At 40.4% G+C, this 18,370-nt stretch overlaps 1 protein-coding gene across 3 annotated transcripts in view; it reads right to left on the reverse strand.

The window, feature by feature from the left end:
- The window catches only part of MCM9 (minichromosome maintenance 9 homologous recombination repair factor), a 119,803-nt gene that overhangs the window by 6,952 nt on the left and 94,481 nt on the right, over positions 1 to 18,370 (reverse strand). For 2 of the 3 annotated variants that reach the window (XM_008007218.3, XM_008007217.3), the window contains 4 exons: positions 8,471 to 8,673; positions 7,320 to 7,523; positions 6,180 to 6,262; positions 5,542 to 5,687 (listed from right to left, as the gene is read on the reverse strand). In XM_008007218.3, coding sequence (XP_008005409.3) covers positions 5,542 to 5,687; positions 6,180 to 6,262; positions 7,320 to 7,523; positions 8,471 to 8,673 — 636 coding nt within the window. The remainder of the gene's footprint in view (positions 1 to 5,541; positions 5,688 to 6,179; positions 6,263 to 7,319; positions 7,524 to 8,470; positions 8,674 to 18,370) is intronic. The other variant, XM_038000975.2, reaches the window with a different exon arrangement.

Consider the following 18,370-nt stretch of genomic DNA (forward strand, 5'->3'; position numbering starts at 1 on the left):
ACTTCCAATTATGTGGCTGATTTCAGAATAAGTCCTATGTGGTGCTGAGAAGAATGTATATTCTGTTGATTTGGGGTGGAGAGTTCTGTAGATGTCTTTTAGGTCCACTTGGTCCAGAGCTGAGTTCAAGTCCTGAATATCTTTGTTAATTTTCTGCCTCATTGATCTGTATGATATTGACAGTGGCGTGTAGAAGTCTCCCACTATTATTGTGTGGGAATCTAAGTTTCTTTGTAGGTCTCTAAGAACTTGTTTTATGAATCAGGGTGCTTCTGTATTGGGTGCATATATATTTAGTATGGTTAGCTCTTCTTGTTGCATTGATCCCTTTGTCATTATGTAGTGCCCTTCTTTGTCTTTTTTGATCTTTGTTGGTTTAAAGTCTGTTTTATCAGAGACTAGGATTGCAACCCCTGCTTTTTGTTGCCTTCCATTTGCTTGGTAAATATTTCTCCATCCCTTTATTTTGAGCCTATGTGTGTCTTTGCATGTAAGATGGGTCTCCTGAATACAGCACACTGATGGGTCTTAACTCTTTATCCAATTTGCCACTCTATGTCTTTTAATTGGGGCATTTAGCCCATTCATGTTTAAGGTTAATATTGTTATGTGTGAATTTGATCCTGTTATCATGACACTAACTGGTCAATTTGCACATTAGTGGATGCAGTTTCCTCATAGCATCGATGGTCTTTACAATTTGGTATGTTTTTGCAGTGGCTGGTATTGGTTTTTCCTTTCCATTTTTAGTGCTTCCTTCAGGAGCTCTTGTAAAACAGGCCTGGTGGTTACAAAGTATTTCAGCATTTGCTTGTCTGTAAAGGATTTTATTTCTCCTTCATTTACGAAGCTTAATTTGGCTGGATGTGAAATTCTGGGTTGAAAATTCTTTTAAGAATGTTGAATATTGGCCCCCACTCTCTTCTGGCTTGTAGGGCTTCTGCAGAGAGATCTGCTGTTAGTCTGATGGGATTCCCTTTGTAGGTAACCTGACCTTTCTCTCTGGCTGCCCTTAACATTTTTTCCTTCATTTCAACCTTGGTGAATCAGATGAGTATATGTCTTGGAGTTGCCCTTCTTGAAGAGTATCTTAGTGGTGTTCTCTGTATTTCCTGAATTTGAATATGGCTTGTCTTGCTAAGTTGGGGAAGTTCTCCCGGAAAATATCCTGAAATGTGTTTTCCAACTTGGTTCCATGCTCCCCATCACTTTCATGTATACCTATCAATCATAGGTATGGTCTTTTCATACAGTCCCATATTTCTTGGAGGCTTTATTTGTTCCTTTTCATTCTTTTTTCTTTTCCTAATCTTGTCTTCATGCCTTATTGTATTTTCTTTTCCTAATCTTGTCTTCATGCCGTATTGTAAGATGATCTCCAATCTCTGATATCCTTTCTCCTGCTTGATTGATTCGAGTACTGATACATGTATATGCTTCACGAAGTTCTCGTGCTGTGTTTTTCGCTTCATCAGGTCATTTATGCTTCTCTCTAAACTGGTTATTCTAGTTTGCAGTTCCTGTAGTTTTTTTTATCAAGGTTCTTAGCATCCTTGCATTGGGTTAGAACATGCTCCTTCAGCTTGGAGGAGTTTGTTATTACCCACCTTTTGAAGCCTACTTCTGTCAATTTGTCAATCTCATTCTCTGTCCAGTTTTGTGCCCTTGCTGGAGAGGAGTTGCAATCATTTGGAGAAGAGGCATTCTGGTTTTTGGAATTTTCAGCATTTTTGCACTGGTTTTTCCTCATCTTTGTGGATTTATCTACCTTTGATCTTTGAGCTGATGACCTTTGGATGGGGTTTTTGTGTGGGGGTCCTTTTTGTTGATGTTGATGTTTTTGCTTTCTGTCTGTTAGTTTTTCTTCTAACACGCCTCTCTTCAGCAGGTCTGCTAGTTTGCTAGAGGTCCACTCCAAACCCTGTTTGCCTGGGTATCACCAGTGGAGGATGCAGAACAGCAAAGATTGCTGCCTGCTCCTTCCTCTGGAAGTTTCGTCCCAGAGGGGCACCAGCCTGATGCCAGCCAGCGCTCTCCTATATGAGGTGCCTGTTGATCCCTGTTGGGAGGTCTTTCCCAGTCAGGAGGCATGGGGGTCAGGGACCAACTTGAGGAGGCAGTCTGTCCCTTAGCAGAGTGTGCTGGGAGAATCCTCCTAGTTAGGATCAGCTGCTCTCTTCAGAGCTGGCAGGAAGGTAAGTTTAAGTCTGCTGAAGCAGCACCCACAGTTGCCCCTTTCTCCAGGTGCTCTGTCCCGAGGAGATGGGAGTTTTATCTGGAAGCTCCTGACTGGGGCTCCTTTCTTTCAGAGACGCCCTGCCCAGTGAAGAGGAATCTAGAGAAGCAATCTGGCCACAGCCACTTTGCCGCGCTGTGGTATATTACACCCAGTCCGAACCTCCCTGCCCCCTTGGCACTGTCAGAGGAAAACCGCCTACTCAAGCCTCAGTAATGGGGGACACTCCTCCCCCTACAAGCTCGATCATCCCAGGTCGACTTCAGAATGCTGTGCTGGCAGTGAGAATTTCAAGCCAGTGGTTCTTAGCTTGCTGGGCTCCATGGGAGTGGGACACCCTGAGTGAGCCCACTCGGCTCTCTGGCATCAGCCCCCTTTCTAGGGGAGTGAATGCTTCTGTCTTGCTGGGGTTCCAGGTGCCACCAGGGTACGAAAAAAACTCCTGAAGCTAGCTCAGTATCTGCCCAAACTGCCGCCCAGTTTTGTGCTTGAAACCCGGAGCCCCGGTGGTGTAGGCTTGTGAGGGAATCTCCTGATCTGTGGATTGCAAAAACCATGGGAAAAGCATAGCATCCAGGCTGGGTAGCATAGTACCTCACCGCTTCCCTTGGCTGGGGGTGGGAAGTCTCCTGGCTCCTTGTATGTCCAGAGTGAGGTGACGCCCCACCCTACTTCTGCTCACCCTCTGTAGGCTGCATCCCCTGCCTAACCAGTAGTCCCAATGCGATGAACTGGGTACCTCAGCTGGAAATGCAGAAATCACCCACCTTCTGCATTGATCTCGCTGGGAGCTGCAGACTGCAGCTGTTCTTATTCGACCATCTTGCCAGATCTCATATTTTCATTTCAAATTTCCATTTGGTCATGAGGGAGGATGACTTCCTAGTAAGGACTGTAGTTCCCTACAAGTAGGTCCTTTAGAAGCCCTTCCTGACAACCTAGAAATGCCTTTTTCTTATAAAGTACAATATGATCCCTCTTCTATGCGCTCACTTTGGAAAGATATTATATCAGAAAGCAGATGAGTAAGTTATTCTAAAATTCATGTATAATCATAGAAAATATAAGGAAATACCTTATATTTAAATATATTTAAATACATTAAAATGTTAATTGTACATATCTCTGGGAAATAAGATTACATGTGATTTTTGGTTTTCTAATTTCACTGCTACTTATAAAAAACGTGCATTACCTTCATAATCAGAAAAAAGCGCCCACAATTCTTGTAAACATATTGGGTTACATTCATTCATAGTAGGTTTGCAAATATCAGTAAGCAAATCCATGTTCGTTTTTACTAATTTGAGTTACAACCAAACAAAAAAGCAAATAGCTTTCAAAATTACTACTACCTAGCATACTTTTCAGCATCAAATTGAGGTCAGGGATACTGAAAATTGTTAAAATTCTCTAAAAATCTCCTAAAAGATGAGAATAAGTTAGGGTAGACTAAGTTAGCCCTATTATTTCAGTCTGTCTGTCTTTTTTTTTTTTTTTGAGATGGAGTTTCACTCAATCTCAGCTCGCTGCATCCTCCGCCTCCCGGGTTCAAGCAATTCTCCTGCCTCAGCTTCCCGAGTAGCTGGAATTAGAGGCGTCCGCCAACATGCCCAGCTAATTTTTGTATTTTTAGTAGAGACAGCGTTTCACCATGTTGGCCAGGCTGGTCTTGAACTCCTGAACTCAAGTCATCTGCCCACCTTGGCCTCCAAAAGTGCTGGGATTACAGGTGTGAGCCACTGTGCCCCACCTGCATTCTGTTTTGAGGTGGATAGAATGGCCGAGTCAGACTGTCACCAGTATAAAGTATAAAGCATTTTCTGGAAGTAAAGCATGATAAAACTATAAATGGTTTCATTATAATTATCTCCTTAAGGAACAGAGAACTCTTTCCAAAACAGTAAAAACCCATATGCTGGTTGGGTTTTTTCTCACTTGATAAGATTGGCATTAGATTGTGTCTTGGAGGTAATTCACTGTCATTTGCACGGTACCTGGTTTTGTTGCTTTCAGGAGGATCAACATCAGAACATGCTTCTACATTATAAATAAATACCAGTAGAAAATAACATTTTAAGGCAGAATCCTATCTTTTAGATTGTCAGATACTCTTTCTTCTTTCCTTTCTTTCCTCCAGGAGGGTCATTTTAAATTTGGGAAGTCTAATTGCCATCTTTCTAACACATAACAACGATTCTGAGCCTCACTTTTTCTCCTTTTCTGAATGCAGCACACGTCAGTTTCTGGTAGCTTAGATCCATCAAAATGAGCAGCCTCTCCAAAAGCAAAGCCAAGCCCAGGAGTGGCTTGAAAAGAATCAGCTACATCAAACCATAAACAACCCAAAGGAATAACTTTGGTCTAGGCACCATGCTCTGGATCATAAAATGAGCCAGAAGACCAAAAGAAAGAGGGGTGAATTTTAAACAAAGTGCAAGTTTACTGCAGTCTGGCACCTGGCTATTAGCAGGATAATGCGCATCCCCACACTTCCCCAGGAAGGCTGTGCTGAAGTTTCAAAAATTAGAAAGAGAAAGCTGCTGTGAGAAGGAAAAGTTCTCAAGGTTTTTTTGTTTTGTTTTGTTTTTTTTAATGTAGTCAACAATCTCAATGTGGTCCCCAAATTCTCGGCAGCTGTTTCACTTTCTCATGTACTTCATTCACCAGACCCCGGCTTTGAGACCAACACCAGTAAGAGCTGCAGGTCAATTATTAAGCCATTCACACTGATCATGAAGACACCAAAAAATGGATAAACTTGCCATTCCTCACTCCTATTTCTCAGGCTCACACTCAAAGCCTAGGTTTTTGGAAGTCCACATATTTCAGGAGTATAAAGTTTGGGCAAAATTTTTTTGGTAGAGTCCACATTCACACGAAGGCGTGTGACGCGTTTCTTCCCAAGTGTCCTCCTTGTCTATTAGTCACATTTTAATGAGTCATTAGAAAGGTAAGTTTTGAAATGTTGTTTCTGTCATTGCTGAGTTGTTATCTCAGCCAACACAATGTGAAGTAAAGACAAGCTATCCCCACCAAGCCTGCCTGAATGTCTGATACCCAGAAAGGTGAACACTAAAACGCTGGTGGGGGTGGTGTTTGTGGTCACTGAGTTTTGGAGCCGTTGATTATAGAGCAGTAGATAACTGAAACAGTCCCCTACAGATAGTATCTGCCCATCCTAAGAACTTACTGACCTAACACCTGATAGATAGATTTTTCCACTTAATGCACACTTCCTTTGTTTCACTAAATGCCAAACAAGGATTTTCCATTATACGCCTTTCTGAGTTTTCATTCCTCACCTTTCAAGTCTTCTAAGCTCTTCACTCAGGAGGCTCTGCAGCTCTAGCTTTTCCAGAATAAGTTCACACTGTCTCTGATACTGCTCTCCAGGGTTTTCAGGAAAGGAAGTGTGGAGGGCATTCACACCTCCTAGCAGTGCACCTCCCTGAAGGGGTGAGAAAATACCAGGAAAGTCACCAGGCCAGCCTGCAGAGCGGTAAGTACACTTTAGGGACCAGCAATCCCCGGGGGCTAAGACTGCCCTTTACACCCCTATGTTGGCTATGAAAATCACTTGGGGGCCTTTTTCATCTTTCTAGAGTTCACTCCCCCAGTTCTTGGTGGCAATCATCGCTCTAGGAAGCTATACTGTCACTGGTGGGCTATGAACATCTCTTGGGTGTGTTGAGGGAAAAAAAAGGATCGAGGCCCACTACTTTACATCAATGGGCAAAAGCAACACCACCCATGCAGCAGACGTCTCCAGGACACTGTTTCCTCTTCGTTTAAATGGTTACCTTTGGATCTAGTTCCAGGAATCACTAGGTCTAGAATATGATCATTTTAATAACTTTTGATATGTTAATAAAGTGTCCTTTTTTTTAAAAAAATAAAGTTTGTAATTAGGATAAAAATTAGGTACACAAAATATCCTTACCTGCATTGAGGACTCCATGACTGACACCACCGTAATAGCATCCTCCAGAGTCACAGTATCACGAAACATCAGGCGAGCATGAGCTAAGAAAACAAAGCACATTTGTTTTTTAGGAATATCTGAGGTGAGAAATGTAATTCTCTAATCTCCCCCTCCACGCCATTTGTATTTTATGAATGAGCTATTAATAACAAAATAATTTTACTAGAACAAGCACAAAAGTCAACATTCAGCTAGCTTTAAGGTTGTTTCTATAAAGAGCCTAATCCTTCTGTGTAGCCCACACAATTCTGTATATTTATATGAAAAAGTAATCTGGGCTCCAGCAAAGAAAGGGGCTATATAAACATACATTTAATATTCAGCAACTTTAGTCCTCACTTTCTAGTCTTTTATAAAACTACACAAAATTAAAACTCATTTTTCATATCTGGCACTCCTCTTTATGATCTATGAGCTTTTCAAAGTTACCAAAGAAGCAATTCTAAATTCTGAGTATTTCTTGCCCTAATATTAGCTATACATCCTTGAAAAAAGAAAGTTCATTTGTTTTACAGTACTTTTTATTAAGCTTGTATTATTTTATTTTATTATTCAGTTCATGTGAATTCTTTTTTTAGATTTAAACAAAAGCTAAAATGTAAAAGCAAATGTTAGAAGAAAAGAATTAAGATACATGTTAGCTACATGTATGTATGTAACGGGGCAGGGCATGGCATTGTCAAGTTGGTTGTTATAACGACAGGCGTGGACTGCAACTGGCAATTACTGAGCAAGAACCAGTGATGCTACATGGGAAACAATTCCAAACAAGAAACTGTCCCACTCAAAATGCTAACAGAGCTGCCACTGAGAAACAAAATATCAGAGATAAGGCTTTCTAAGTGAATGGTATATTAAGTTCTAGGAGGTCCTGAGAAGCACTTTCCTCTTTCTTAATGACACCACATTCCAGTCAATACTCATCACCTGTCCTCAGATGAGCAGAGATCTCCCGGCTCAGAGCCTTTATTTTTAAGTGACTATGAGCACCTTAGAGTGGGGGTTATTCTCATTCATCTTTGAATCCATGGTGCCAAGCCCCTTGCCTTGCACACAGGCAGCATTCAATACAAGCATCATTTGTTGAATGAAATAGACCTTCTGCTAATCGTATCAAGCTTTCCAACAGGCGAATGGTGGTCCGGGCAGCGTTCCGGGAATCACTCTGCCTTTGCATCTGGTAGTACCGAAGAAGAACTTGATTGCCCACATCAGACAGCGTGGGCTGCAGATTCCTTATGAGGCAGAAATAGGTTTTCATCTTTTCCATGCTCCAGAGCTTCTCTGATTTGCTTGGGTAACCTGTACATATCAGGTGTTGGGTCAGTAAGTTCTTAGGATAGGCAAACATCTCATTTTAAGGATTTTTATAAAGTTCTGGTACTTATTTGTTAAAAGATAACCTTCATGTTTTGTGGTTATTGAAATCTAGACTTGTTGTCTGCATAGCATACAATTTTAGAAAAAACCAGTCTTATGACCTAAGCTTAATAAAGGTAAGCTTCCTAACTGTATTAAAAATTATTCAGAATAATTCTGTTCTGCTCAGTAATCAATAATATTTGGGTAAACCTATTTTGTTTTTTTTTTTTTTTTTTTGAGATGAAGTCTTGCTCTGTCGCCCAGGCTGGAGTGCAGTGGTGCAATCTCTGTTCACTGCAACCTCTACCTCCTGGGATCAAGAAATTCTCCTGCCTCAGCCTCCGCAGTAGCTGGGATTACAGGTGTGCACCACCATGCCCAGCTAATTTTTGTATTTTAGTAGAGAAGGGGTCTCACCATGTTGGCTAGGCTGGTCTGGAACTCCTGGCCTCAGGTGATCCACCTGCCTCAGCTTCCTAAAGTGCTGGGATTACAGGCATAAGCCACCACGCCCGGCCTGAGAAAATCTAATTTAAAGAGAACCCTACATTCAGACATTTGTTTCATAATTCATACTGGTTTTCTTTATGTGCAAGAGGCGAGCGGTAATTCCGTATCATAAGGTTGCCCCTTTCATTATAAGGGACATATTTACAAACAACTTTATTCTCCTTAGTGGCAGGTAGAGAAAGGCCCTTTTCCTTCAACTCAGTATTCTGAGGCCCTGTAAGTGGCTCCTTTCACTGCTTTCTGTCTAAGCTTTTCTCTATTGCCTGGTACTACATAGCCTACCTTGGGTATTTATTTAATTTTCTTGAAAGGGAAATTTTTTTAGTTACAGCTAATCTTTCTTTGTTACTTTGAATGCTTTGTCTGTCTTCACATACCTTTATTTTCCAAGATAAAGGAGGAAATGATACGATCCCAGTCTTCATTCTTGGTATCAAGCAAAATCAGGATCAGGTCAAATCGACTTAAGAGTGGGCTGCCGAGAGCAATGTTCACAGACACGGACTCCTGGGGGTCGTACTGGCCTTTGGGGTTCGTTGCTGCCAGGATGGTGGTCCTTGTGTTCAGCTTGCATACGAGGCTGCCAAGAGAGACAGTACAATGCACTGACTGTGAGGTTCAGATAAAATGCAAGATTACAGCTGTTAATAAAATGGGGCTGCTCTTGCACCTTGAAAATCTACGAACTCCTATGAAAGAAAATGTTGAATGACAGGAGATATCACAAACATCAAGTTCCAACAAAGTATACTGAAACTATTCTACCTTAAAGAGAAGTAACTGTTCAATAAGCACTTTTTATGCCCCTGCTATGAGCAGACCCCTCTGCTAAGTGCTAAGAAGTATCCAAAATTAAACCAAACTCTTCTTAAAGGGCTTGCAATCTACTAGCTATAATGTAATACAAGGCAGAATATGGTTAAATTCTGAAAGAATAAAGTTCCCAGGGGAAATACGGATGATGTGTATTCATCTATGTGGATAGAAAAGATGAACAGAGAAGCACTGTGAAGCAGCTTTTGAACTGAGCCTTTCAAGACATCTGGACATTTTTAGGTGGAGAAAGACATGCATTTGCAGAGGGGGTGATGGTAGAGAGTGAGGATGACTCTGGAGAATAGTGACTGGTTAAAGCAAAAACTTTCTGTGTATTCACTCATTTTGCTTTGATTTTTCTAAACATGAAAGAAACAAAAAAGAGAGAAAGAAAGAGGGAGGGAAAGGAAATCAGAAAATATAAGGATTGATTTGGCATTGAGGTTTTGAGGAGCCATTGTGAAGGGAAGTCTGATGAGGACTGGGTTGGTGGGTGGGTTGGACAGGGTAGGACTGTGGACAGGAGGCAGGGTAGGGCTCTAGTATAATGGTCCAGTAGAGGGGCAAGGCAGTCCTAAATGGAGCATGGCAGGATAGGGATGGATATGACATAACTTAGATATTGTTTTTAAACTAATTAATGATGGGTTAGTTCTCAAAATAATGTGACATATTCACTGGCAATAACAAATGTAAAAATTGGAATCTGTAAATTTGTATGTTCTGCACTTGATGCCCATTTTTAGTTATTGTGGGATGTCTGCCTCCCAAGTCACAGCCCTATGACATCAGCTACATGTGTTACATTTGTTAATCCCTGATCTATTTCTAGCTAGCAGTTACTTCATTCCCTGAGGCTGAAAATGTTTGAGAATCTTTATTTGTGGCAAGTGGCATAAGAAGACACTCATTAAATAAGTAAGAGAAAGATAAACAAGGCATTTTTACCAAAAACTAAACTCCCTTTTAAAAAATTAGTGACAAGGAAAAATTCTGGACGGTCCACATCTTATAATTTATGTGTCAAAACGGCTTTTGTAAAGACAGTTATTTAGAACTTGGAATATAAGTTGCCATAGAACAATGTAATAAGCGGTTCCTAAGAAACCCACAAAAGCACATTTAACCCACACTGAAGTGAGACTATTTGCATTTCTTATTTAAAAATGTCCACAACACTGGCAATGAAACAAAATACAATTGCATATGACATAATTTTTATAAAATTATTTTTAATGCGAGGTCAAATGAATTGGTCATTCTTCCTCTCTCCGACCAACCAATATTTATAGGCCATTTCCTTTGTGCAAAAAGCTGTACTGAGAATCCAAAAAGGTATATATTTGATCCCTGCCTCCAATTAGTTTACAACAGAACTGCTGGGGAAAGAAGAGGTGGCGCTGAGCGCCTGCCAGATCGTAAGTGTGCAAGGAGTGCTGGTGTCAGTATCAGCATTAGTATCAGCAGGGAGAAACTTCGGTGGGGACACCTGGAAATCTATAGGGGATATAATTGGAAAGTTTTCCAATATATGAGAAGAAAAATGAACAGAGAGAGAAAGAAGGTGGTAAATTATGCCTGAGGTAACTGGGAGAATTAATTTTCCCACTAGAAAAACTTAAGCTTAAGAATCATGCTTGTGGATCGCCTGAGCTCAGGAGTTTGAGATCAGCCTGGGCAACATGGTGAAACTCCATCCCTACTAAAAATACAAAAAAATAGCCAGCATGGTGGTGCACACCTGTGGTTCAGCTGCTTGGGAGGCTGAGATGGGAGAATCACTTGAGCCTAGGAGGTGGAGGTTGCAGTGAGCCAAGATTATGCCACTGCACTCACAAAGAAAGAGTCCACCTCAAAAAAAAGAAAAAGGTTGGACGGGGGGACTAACAAAAATTTGTATGCAAAGAAAAAAGGCTGTCTGAGGTGAAGTCAGCAGAAATAGGAGCAAGGAAAATACGGGAGTGGGCAGAGGAAGAGGAGATTATGAGAGATAAGTCAGGCAGATCCCTATAGCAAAGGAGGAGGATGAAGACAGTGCCAGGAGGGACAGGGTGGTCTCTGGGCATTTGAAAGCGGGGAAGACCGTAAATAAACCTGATAGGTACAGACCTGTGATACAAACATTTTTTAAAAAACTAAATGGGGCTTTAGAAAACAAACACAAATCCATACATACAGTCTAATCCTAAGTACACTGTGTGTACTAGTGGCTCACTAAATAACTACTGAATGAATGAATTCACAGAGTGTAAGGTAACTCATTTTTCTATCCCATATGAACTCTACATTCTTCAACAATATTAATAAAAATAACTACATTTTTAATATCAAGCAAGCACTGCATTAGGTATACACAGATCATCCCTAATCATAGCAACCTGAAGGGTAGGTGCTATTATCATAAACCTAGAAATAAGGAAACTAGAAGTTCAGAAATATTAACTTTCCCAAGGTTACACTGAGAGTAGCAGAGCTGAGATTCAAACCTAAATCTGCCGGGCTCCAAAATCAATGCAATTTTACTTCCAGACTGTCGATTCTGCCTGGGATTTTGGACATCAATTTATTTGCCTTACTTTATATTTTATTTTCTCTAAGAGACATGGTCTCACTCTGTTCCCCAGGCTGTAGTACAGTGGAGCGATTACAGCTCACTACAACCTCAAACTCCTGGGCTCAAGTGATCCTCCTGTCTCTACCTCCCAAGTAGGTAGGAATACAGGTGCATATCACCACGCCCAGCTGATTTTCAGAAAATTTTTTGTGGAGATGGAATCTTGCTATGTTGCCCAGGCTGGTCTTGAACTCCTGGCCCCAAGAATCTTCCCGCCTTGTCCTCCCAAAGTGCTGGGATTACAAGTGTGAGCCACCGTGAGCAGCCTGTTTTTGTACTACTAAATTTGGTCTTCCTTGATTGTGATTTATTGTTATAATCCTCACATTGCCTGGTACATAGTAAATGCTTAATAAATGTACATAATTTAAATGATAAACAAAAATAAATCAGCATTTCAGAAATTCAGAATTATTTTACATTCGCAGGCTGTGTCATAAAAGGATGCTGATACATGTTTCTTTTGTATTAAACTTCAAGAAGTAAAAACATTCCAGTTTCTGAAAAAGCTACTTTTACGTTTAATCCACACATTTAAACATCCTAAAAACATAGAGTAGTAACTGTTCTACTAATAGCTTGTGTAACCTAACACTCTAAAGTTAGGTTACACAAGTTATTTTTACCAGTAAAGATCCTTAAGAAAGTGCCTTTGTTTTTCTGAGGGTCTCCCATTACTCCCTTTCCGGGATGACCCTCATCTTTACTTACGGCTTTGATCACCACCTACATGCTAGTACTTCCAAATTTATCTCCAGCCTTTGGCACCGGGCGCTATATGTTCACCAAACCTTGTTTTCCCCCTGGGAATACAGCAAGATTGTATTTCCTATTCCCATTACAGTTAAGTAGGGCTATGATATCAAGTCTGGAAAATGAAGTAAAGATAGAAGAACATAAGCCACTTTTAGGTCTGGCCCCTAAAAGCCTTCCTGTGCAATCTTTTTCTCTCTCTTTACCAGTGGAGTACAGAAGAGGATAAGGCCCTGGAATCAGAGAGCCACATGAGAGAAGGAGCTTGGGCCTGGAATGATTGTCCGAGCACAGTGTACCACCCTCAATCCACATCAGACTGACATGAAAAAGAAAAACTTCCTTCTTTGGCAAAGCATTGCAGGCACGCAATGAGCACGGGTAAAAACTGACCAGTCTTCAAAGAGAAAAGGAAAGCAATAAAGATATCTCAGAAATTTGAGGTTTTGAAGTGTTACAGGAGAAAAAATTGCTTCTAGATCCCAGACAGTAAGAGGCAAATTGAAAAAAGCTTGAACAAAGGCCCAGTAAATTTTCTCAGTTGTATAAAGTGACTTAGATTGAGCAAGAAATCTGCTTTAGATGGTCATAAGGTAACCACTGTTAAGTAATGAAGCCCACGCCTATGTTCTTAGCAGCACTACATACACAACAGCTGAGAGGCAGAGAAAACCCAGGCGTACATGGATGAAGGAATGGATAAGGAAAAAGTAGTCTATACATACAACGGAAAATTGTTCGGTCTTAAAAAGAAAGAAAATTCGAACACATACTACAACATGAAAGAACCTTAACCACATCATGCTAAGTGAAATAAGGCAGTTACGAAAGATAAATACTGTATGTTCCCACTCACGTGTGAAATATCTAGAGTAGTCAAATCCATAGAAACAGAAAGTAGAATGGTGGCTGCTAGGGGCTAGGAGGAGGAGGAAATGGGAGTTTTTTTTAACGGGTATAGAGTTTCAGTTTGCAAGATAGAAAGAGTCCTGGTTATTTCTTGTACAACGTGACTTATACTTTTTTTATTATTATAGTTTCAGTTCTGATATATGTGCAGAACGTGCAGGTTTGTTACATAGTTTGTTACATGTGCCACAGTGGTGTGCTGAACCTATCAACCCATCATCTACATTAGGTATCTCTCCTAATGCTATCCCTCCCCTGGCCCCCCACCCACCGACAGGCCCCAGTGTGTGATGTTTCCCTCCCTGTGTCCATGTGTTCTTACTGTTCAACTCCCACTTATAAGGGAGAACATGCAGTGTTTGGTTTTCTGTTCCTGTGTTAGTTTGCTGAGAATGACAGTTTCCAGTTTCATCCATGTCCCATTCATCCTTTTTGTGGCTGCATAGTATTCCATGGTGTGTATGTGCCACATTTTGTTTCTCCAGTCTATCATTGATGGGCATTTGGGTTACTTCCAAGTCTTTGCTATTGTGAACACTTAGATGTGTGCATGTGTCTTTATAGTAGAATGATTTATAATCCTTTGGGTATATACCCAGTAATGGGATTGCTGGGTCAAATGGTATTTCTGGTTCTAGATCCTTGAGGAAAACATTGTCTTCCACAATGGTTGAACTAATTTACACTCCCACCAACAGCCTAAAACAGTTCCTATTTCTCCACATCCTCTCCAGCATCTGTTTCCTGAGTTTTTAATGATCACTATTCTAACTGGTGTGACATAGTGCCTCATTATGGTTTTAATTTGCATTTATCTAATGACCAGTGATGATGAGCTTTTTTTCACATTTGCTGGCCATATAAATGTCTTCATTTGAGAAGTGTCTATTCATATCCTTCACTCACTTTTTGATATGGTTGTTTTTTTCTTATAAATTTAAGTTCTTTGTAGATTCTGGATATTAGAACTTTGCAAAAATTTTGTCACATGCTGGACGTTGCCTGTTCACTCTGATAGTTTCTTTTGCTGTGCAGAAGCTCTTTAGTTTAATTAGATCCCATTTGTCAATTTTGGCTTTTGTTGCCATTGCTTTTGGTGTTTTAGTCATGAAGTCTTTGCCCATCCCTATGTCCTGAATGTTATCACCTAGGTTTTCTTCTAGGGTTTTTATGGTTTTAGGTCTTATGTTTAAGTCTTTAATCCATCTTAATTTTTGTATAAGGTATAGGAAGGGGTCCAGTATCAGTTTTCTGCATATAGCTAGTCAGTTTTCCCAACACCATTTATTACAAAAGGAGTCATTTCCCCATTGCTTGTTTTTGTCAGGTTTGTCAAAGATCAGATGGTTGTAGATGTGTGGGATTATTTCTGAGGCCTCTGTTCTGTTCCATTAGTCTACATATCTGTTTTGGTACCAGTACCATGCTGTTTTGGTTACTGTAGCCTTGTAGTATAGTTTGAAGTCAGGTAGTATGATGCCTCCAGCTTTGTTCTTTTTGCTTAGGACTGTCTTGTCTATATGGGCTCTTTTTTGGTTCCATATGAAATTTAAAGTAGTTTTTTCTAATTCTGAGACTTGAATGTCAATGGTAGCTTGATGGGGATAGAACTGAATCTATAAATTACTTTGAGCAGTATGGACATTTTCACAATATTGACTCTTTCCCATCCATGAGCATGGAATGTTTTTCCGTTTGTTTCTGTCCTTTCTTATTTCCTTGAGCAGTGGCTTGTAGTTCTTGAAGAAATGCTTCACATACCTTGTAAGTTGTATTCCTAGGTATTTTATTCTCTTTGTAGCAATAGTGAATGGGAGTTCACTCATGATTTGGCTCTCTGTTTATCTGTTATTGGTGTACAGGAATGCTTGTGATTGGTGCACACTGATTTTGTATCCTGAAACTTTGCTAAAGTTGCTTATCAGCTTAAGGAGATTTTGGGTGAGACGATGGGGTTTCTAAATATACAATCATGTCATCTGCAAACAGAAACAATTTGACTTTCTCTCTTCCTATTTGTACCCTTTATTTCTTTCTCTAGCCTGATTGCTCTGGCCAGAACTTCCAATACTATGTTGAATTGGAGTGGTGAGAGAGGGCATCCTTGTCTTGTGCTGGTTCTCAAGGGGAATGCTTCCAGCCTTTGCCCACTCAGTATATTGGCTGTGGGTCTGTCATAAATAGCTCTTATTATTTTGAGATATGTTCCATCAATACCTAGTTTATTGAGAGTTTTTAGCATGAAGGGGTGTTGAATTTTATCAAAGGCCTTTTCCACATCTATTGGGATAATCATGTGGCTTTTGTCATTGGTTCTGTTTAAGTGATGGATTACATTTACTGATTTGTGTATGTTGAAACAGCCTCGCATCCCAGGTATGAGGTCGACTTGATCGTGGTGGACAGGCTTTTGATGTGCTTCTGGATTCGGTTTGCCAATATTTTATTGAGGATTTTCTCATCAATGTTCGTCAGAGATATTGGCCTGAAATTTTCTTTTCTTGTTGTGTCTCTGCCAGGTTTTGATAATCAGGATGATGCTGGCCTCATAAAATGAGTTAGGGGGGAGTCCCTCTTTTTCTACTGTTTGTAATAGCTTCAGAAGGAATGGTACCACCTCCTCTTTGTACCTCTGGTAGAATTTGGCTGTGAATCTATCTGGTACTGGGTTTTTTTTGGTTGGTAGGCTATTAATTACTGCCTCAATTTCAAAACTTGTTATTGGCTTACTCAGGTATTCAACTTCTTCCTGGTATAGTCTTGGGAGAGTGTATGAGTCTAGGAATTTATCCATTTCTTCTAGATTTTCTAGTTTATTTGCATAGAAGTATTTACAGTATTCTCTGATGGTAGTTTGTATTTCTGTGGGATCAGTGCTGACATCCCCTTTATCATTTTTTATTGTGTCTATTTGATTCTTCTCCATTTTATGCTTCATTAGTCTGGCTAGCAGTCTATTTTGTTGATCTTTTCAAAAATGAGCTCCTCAATTCATTGATTTTTTGAAGGGTTTTTCATGTCTCTATCTCCTTCAGTTCTGCTCTGTTCTTAGTTATTTCTTGTCTTCTGCTAGTTTCTGAATTTGTTTGCTCCTGCTTCTCTAGTTCTTTCCAATTGTGATGTTAGGGTGTTAAATTTAGATCTTCCCCACTTCCTGATGTGGGCATTTAGTGCTATAAATTTCCCTCTGAATACTGCTTTAGCTGTGTCCCAGAGATTCTGGTACATTGTATCTTTGGTCTCACTGGTTTCAAAGAACTTATTTATTTCTACCTTAATTTTGTTATTTACCCAGTAGTCATTCAGCGCTATCTTGCCGCCTTTTTTTTTTTTTTGACACAGAATCTTGCTCTGTCGCCTACGCTGGAGTGCAGTGGCACAATCTCGCCTCACTGCAACCTCTGCCTCCTGGGTTCAAGCAATTCTCCTGCCTCAGCCTCCTGAGTAGCTTGGGACCACAGGCACATGGTACCATGCCCAGGTGCTTTTTGTAGTAGAGATGGGGTTTTTAGTAGAGATGGGGTTTCACCATATTGGCTTGGCTGGTCTCAAACTTCTGACCTTGTGATCCGCCCACCTCGGCCCCCCAAAGTGCTGGGATTATAGGCATGGGCCACCGTGCCCAGCCTATCCTGCAATTTTTAATTTTCAGGTTGTACTTCCTACCTAGGCAAGTTAGTATAATTCAGTAGACATTACATATATCATGTAAATGTTAATTTTTTTCCTAAAATATGTCTTCAACAGATATTGAGGATGTCCTTGATTACTTAAAAATGTAGTGATACCCTGCCTTTGATGAGATGCTATCCTGCTTAAGTTTGAAAAGAACCTTGAAAATAATGAAACATTACCTTTCCCAAATCATGATTTATTTAGCATCCCACAGCCTTAAAGCTCATCATCACATCAAGTTATTTCAAATGACTACACACTGTCAAGTGGCACTGTGCTGTCATTCACTAGACACAGGCACCGATTTGCACAGTTTAGAAAAAGTAAATTTTAATATTGACACCCTTTCTCCCCCCAGAGGCAGAGTTTTGCTCTGTCACTGGAGTGCGGTGGTCCAATCATAGCTCACTGCAGCCTCAACCTCCTAGGCTCAAGTGATCCTCCGGCCTCAGACTCCTGAGTATCTGGGTCCACAGGTGTGCATCAGCATGCTGTGCTATTTTTAAAATTTTTTGTAGAAACGGGGTCTCATTATGTAGCCCAAGTTGGTCTTGAACTACGAGCCTCAAGTGATCCTTTGCCTCAGCATCCCAAAGTGCTGGGATTACAAGTGTAAGCCACCACTCCTGAGTCTCCCTTTTTAAAAAAAAAAAAAAAAAAAACTCAGGTTGCATCATTTGCTTCCTGGTTTCGTCTTACTTCTATTTAACTAAGCAGCCAGGACAAAATTTAAGTAATTAAACTCCTAAACTTTAAAAATGTTTCCATATTTAAGTAACATAAAGAACAACAAAATTATTGGTCTTCACAAGCATATATTGCTTCAAAAAGACCTATATTTTGGTTACTGACATAAGTTACATTTAGTAGGCTCTAGGCATCCTAAGTGTTTTACCATTTTTTCTATTCTGACTATAACAAGCTTTTGCAGTGCAGAAATCACATTGGCCTCTCCCAGTTGCTTAAGCATCTGAACGGTAGGGATTATGATATGCCCTTGTAGGTAAGGTATGTGCCACCCATGGGAAAACACTGCATAAAGTTTGACCTCAAAAGAGCAATTTGTGAAATCACCATAGTTAAATGAAACACTTACATGTGCTTACTTTCAAAAAAAGAACTAACTCTCTGCAGTGCATATAAGTGACACATTTTTAAAAAAAATCTCCGGCCAGGCACGGTGGCTCACGCCTATAATCCCAGCACTTTGCGAGGCTGAGGCGAGCAGATCACCTGAGGTCGGGAATTGGAGACCAGCCTGACCAACATGGCAAAACCCTGTCTCTACTGAAAATACAAAATTAGCCAGGTGTGGTGATGCATGCCTGTAGTCCCAGCTACTCAGAAGGCTGAGGCAGGAGAATCACTTGAACCCGGGAGGCGGAGGTTGAGGTGTGCTGAGATTGCGCCATTGCACTCAACAAAAGTGAAACTTGGTCTCAAACAAAACAAAACAAAAAAAAAATCTCTGATAAATTTCTTGTAGTCCTGGAGGCCAGTCAGATATTCT

This window comes from Chlorocebus sabaeus, chromosome 13 (genome assembly GCF_047675955.1).
Source record: "Chlorocebus sabaeus isolate Y175 chromosome 13, mChlSab1.0.hap1, whole genome shotgun sequence".
Taxonomy (NCBI): domain Eukaryota; kingdom Metazoa; phylum Chordata; class Mammalia; order Primates; family Cercopithecidae; genus Chlorocebus; species Chlorocebus sabaeus.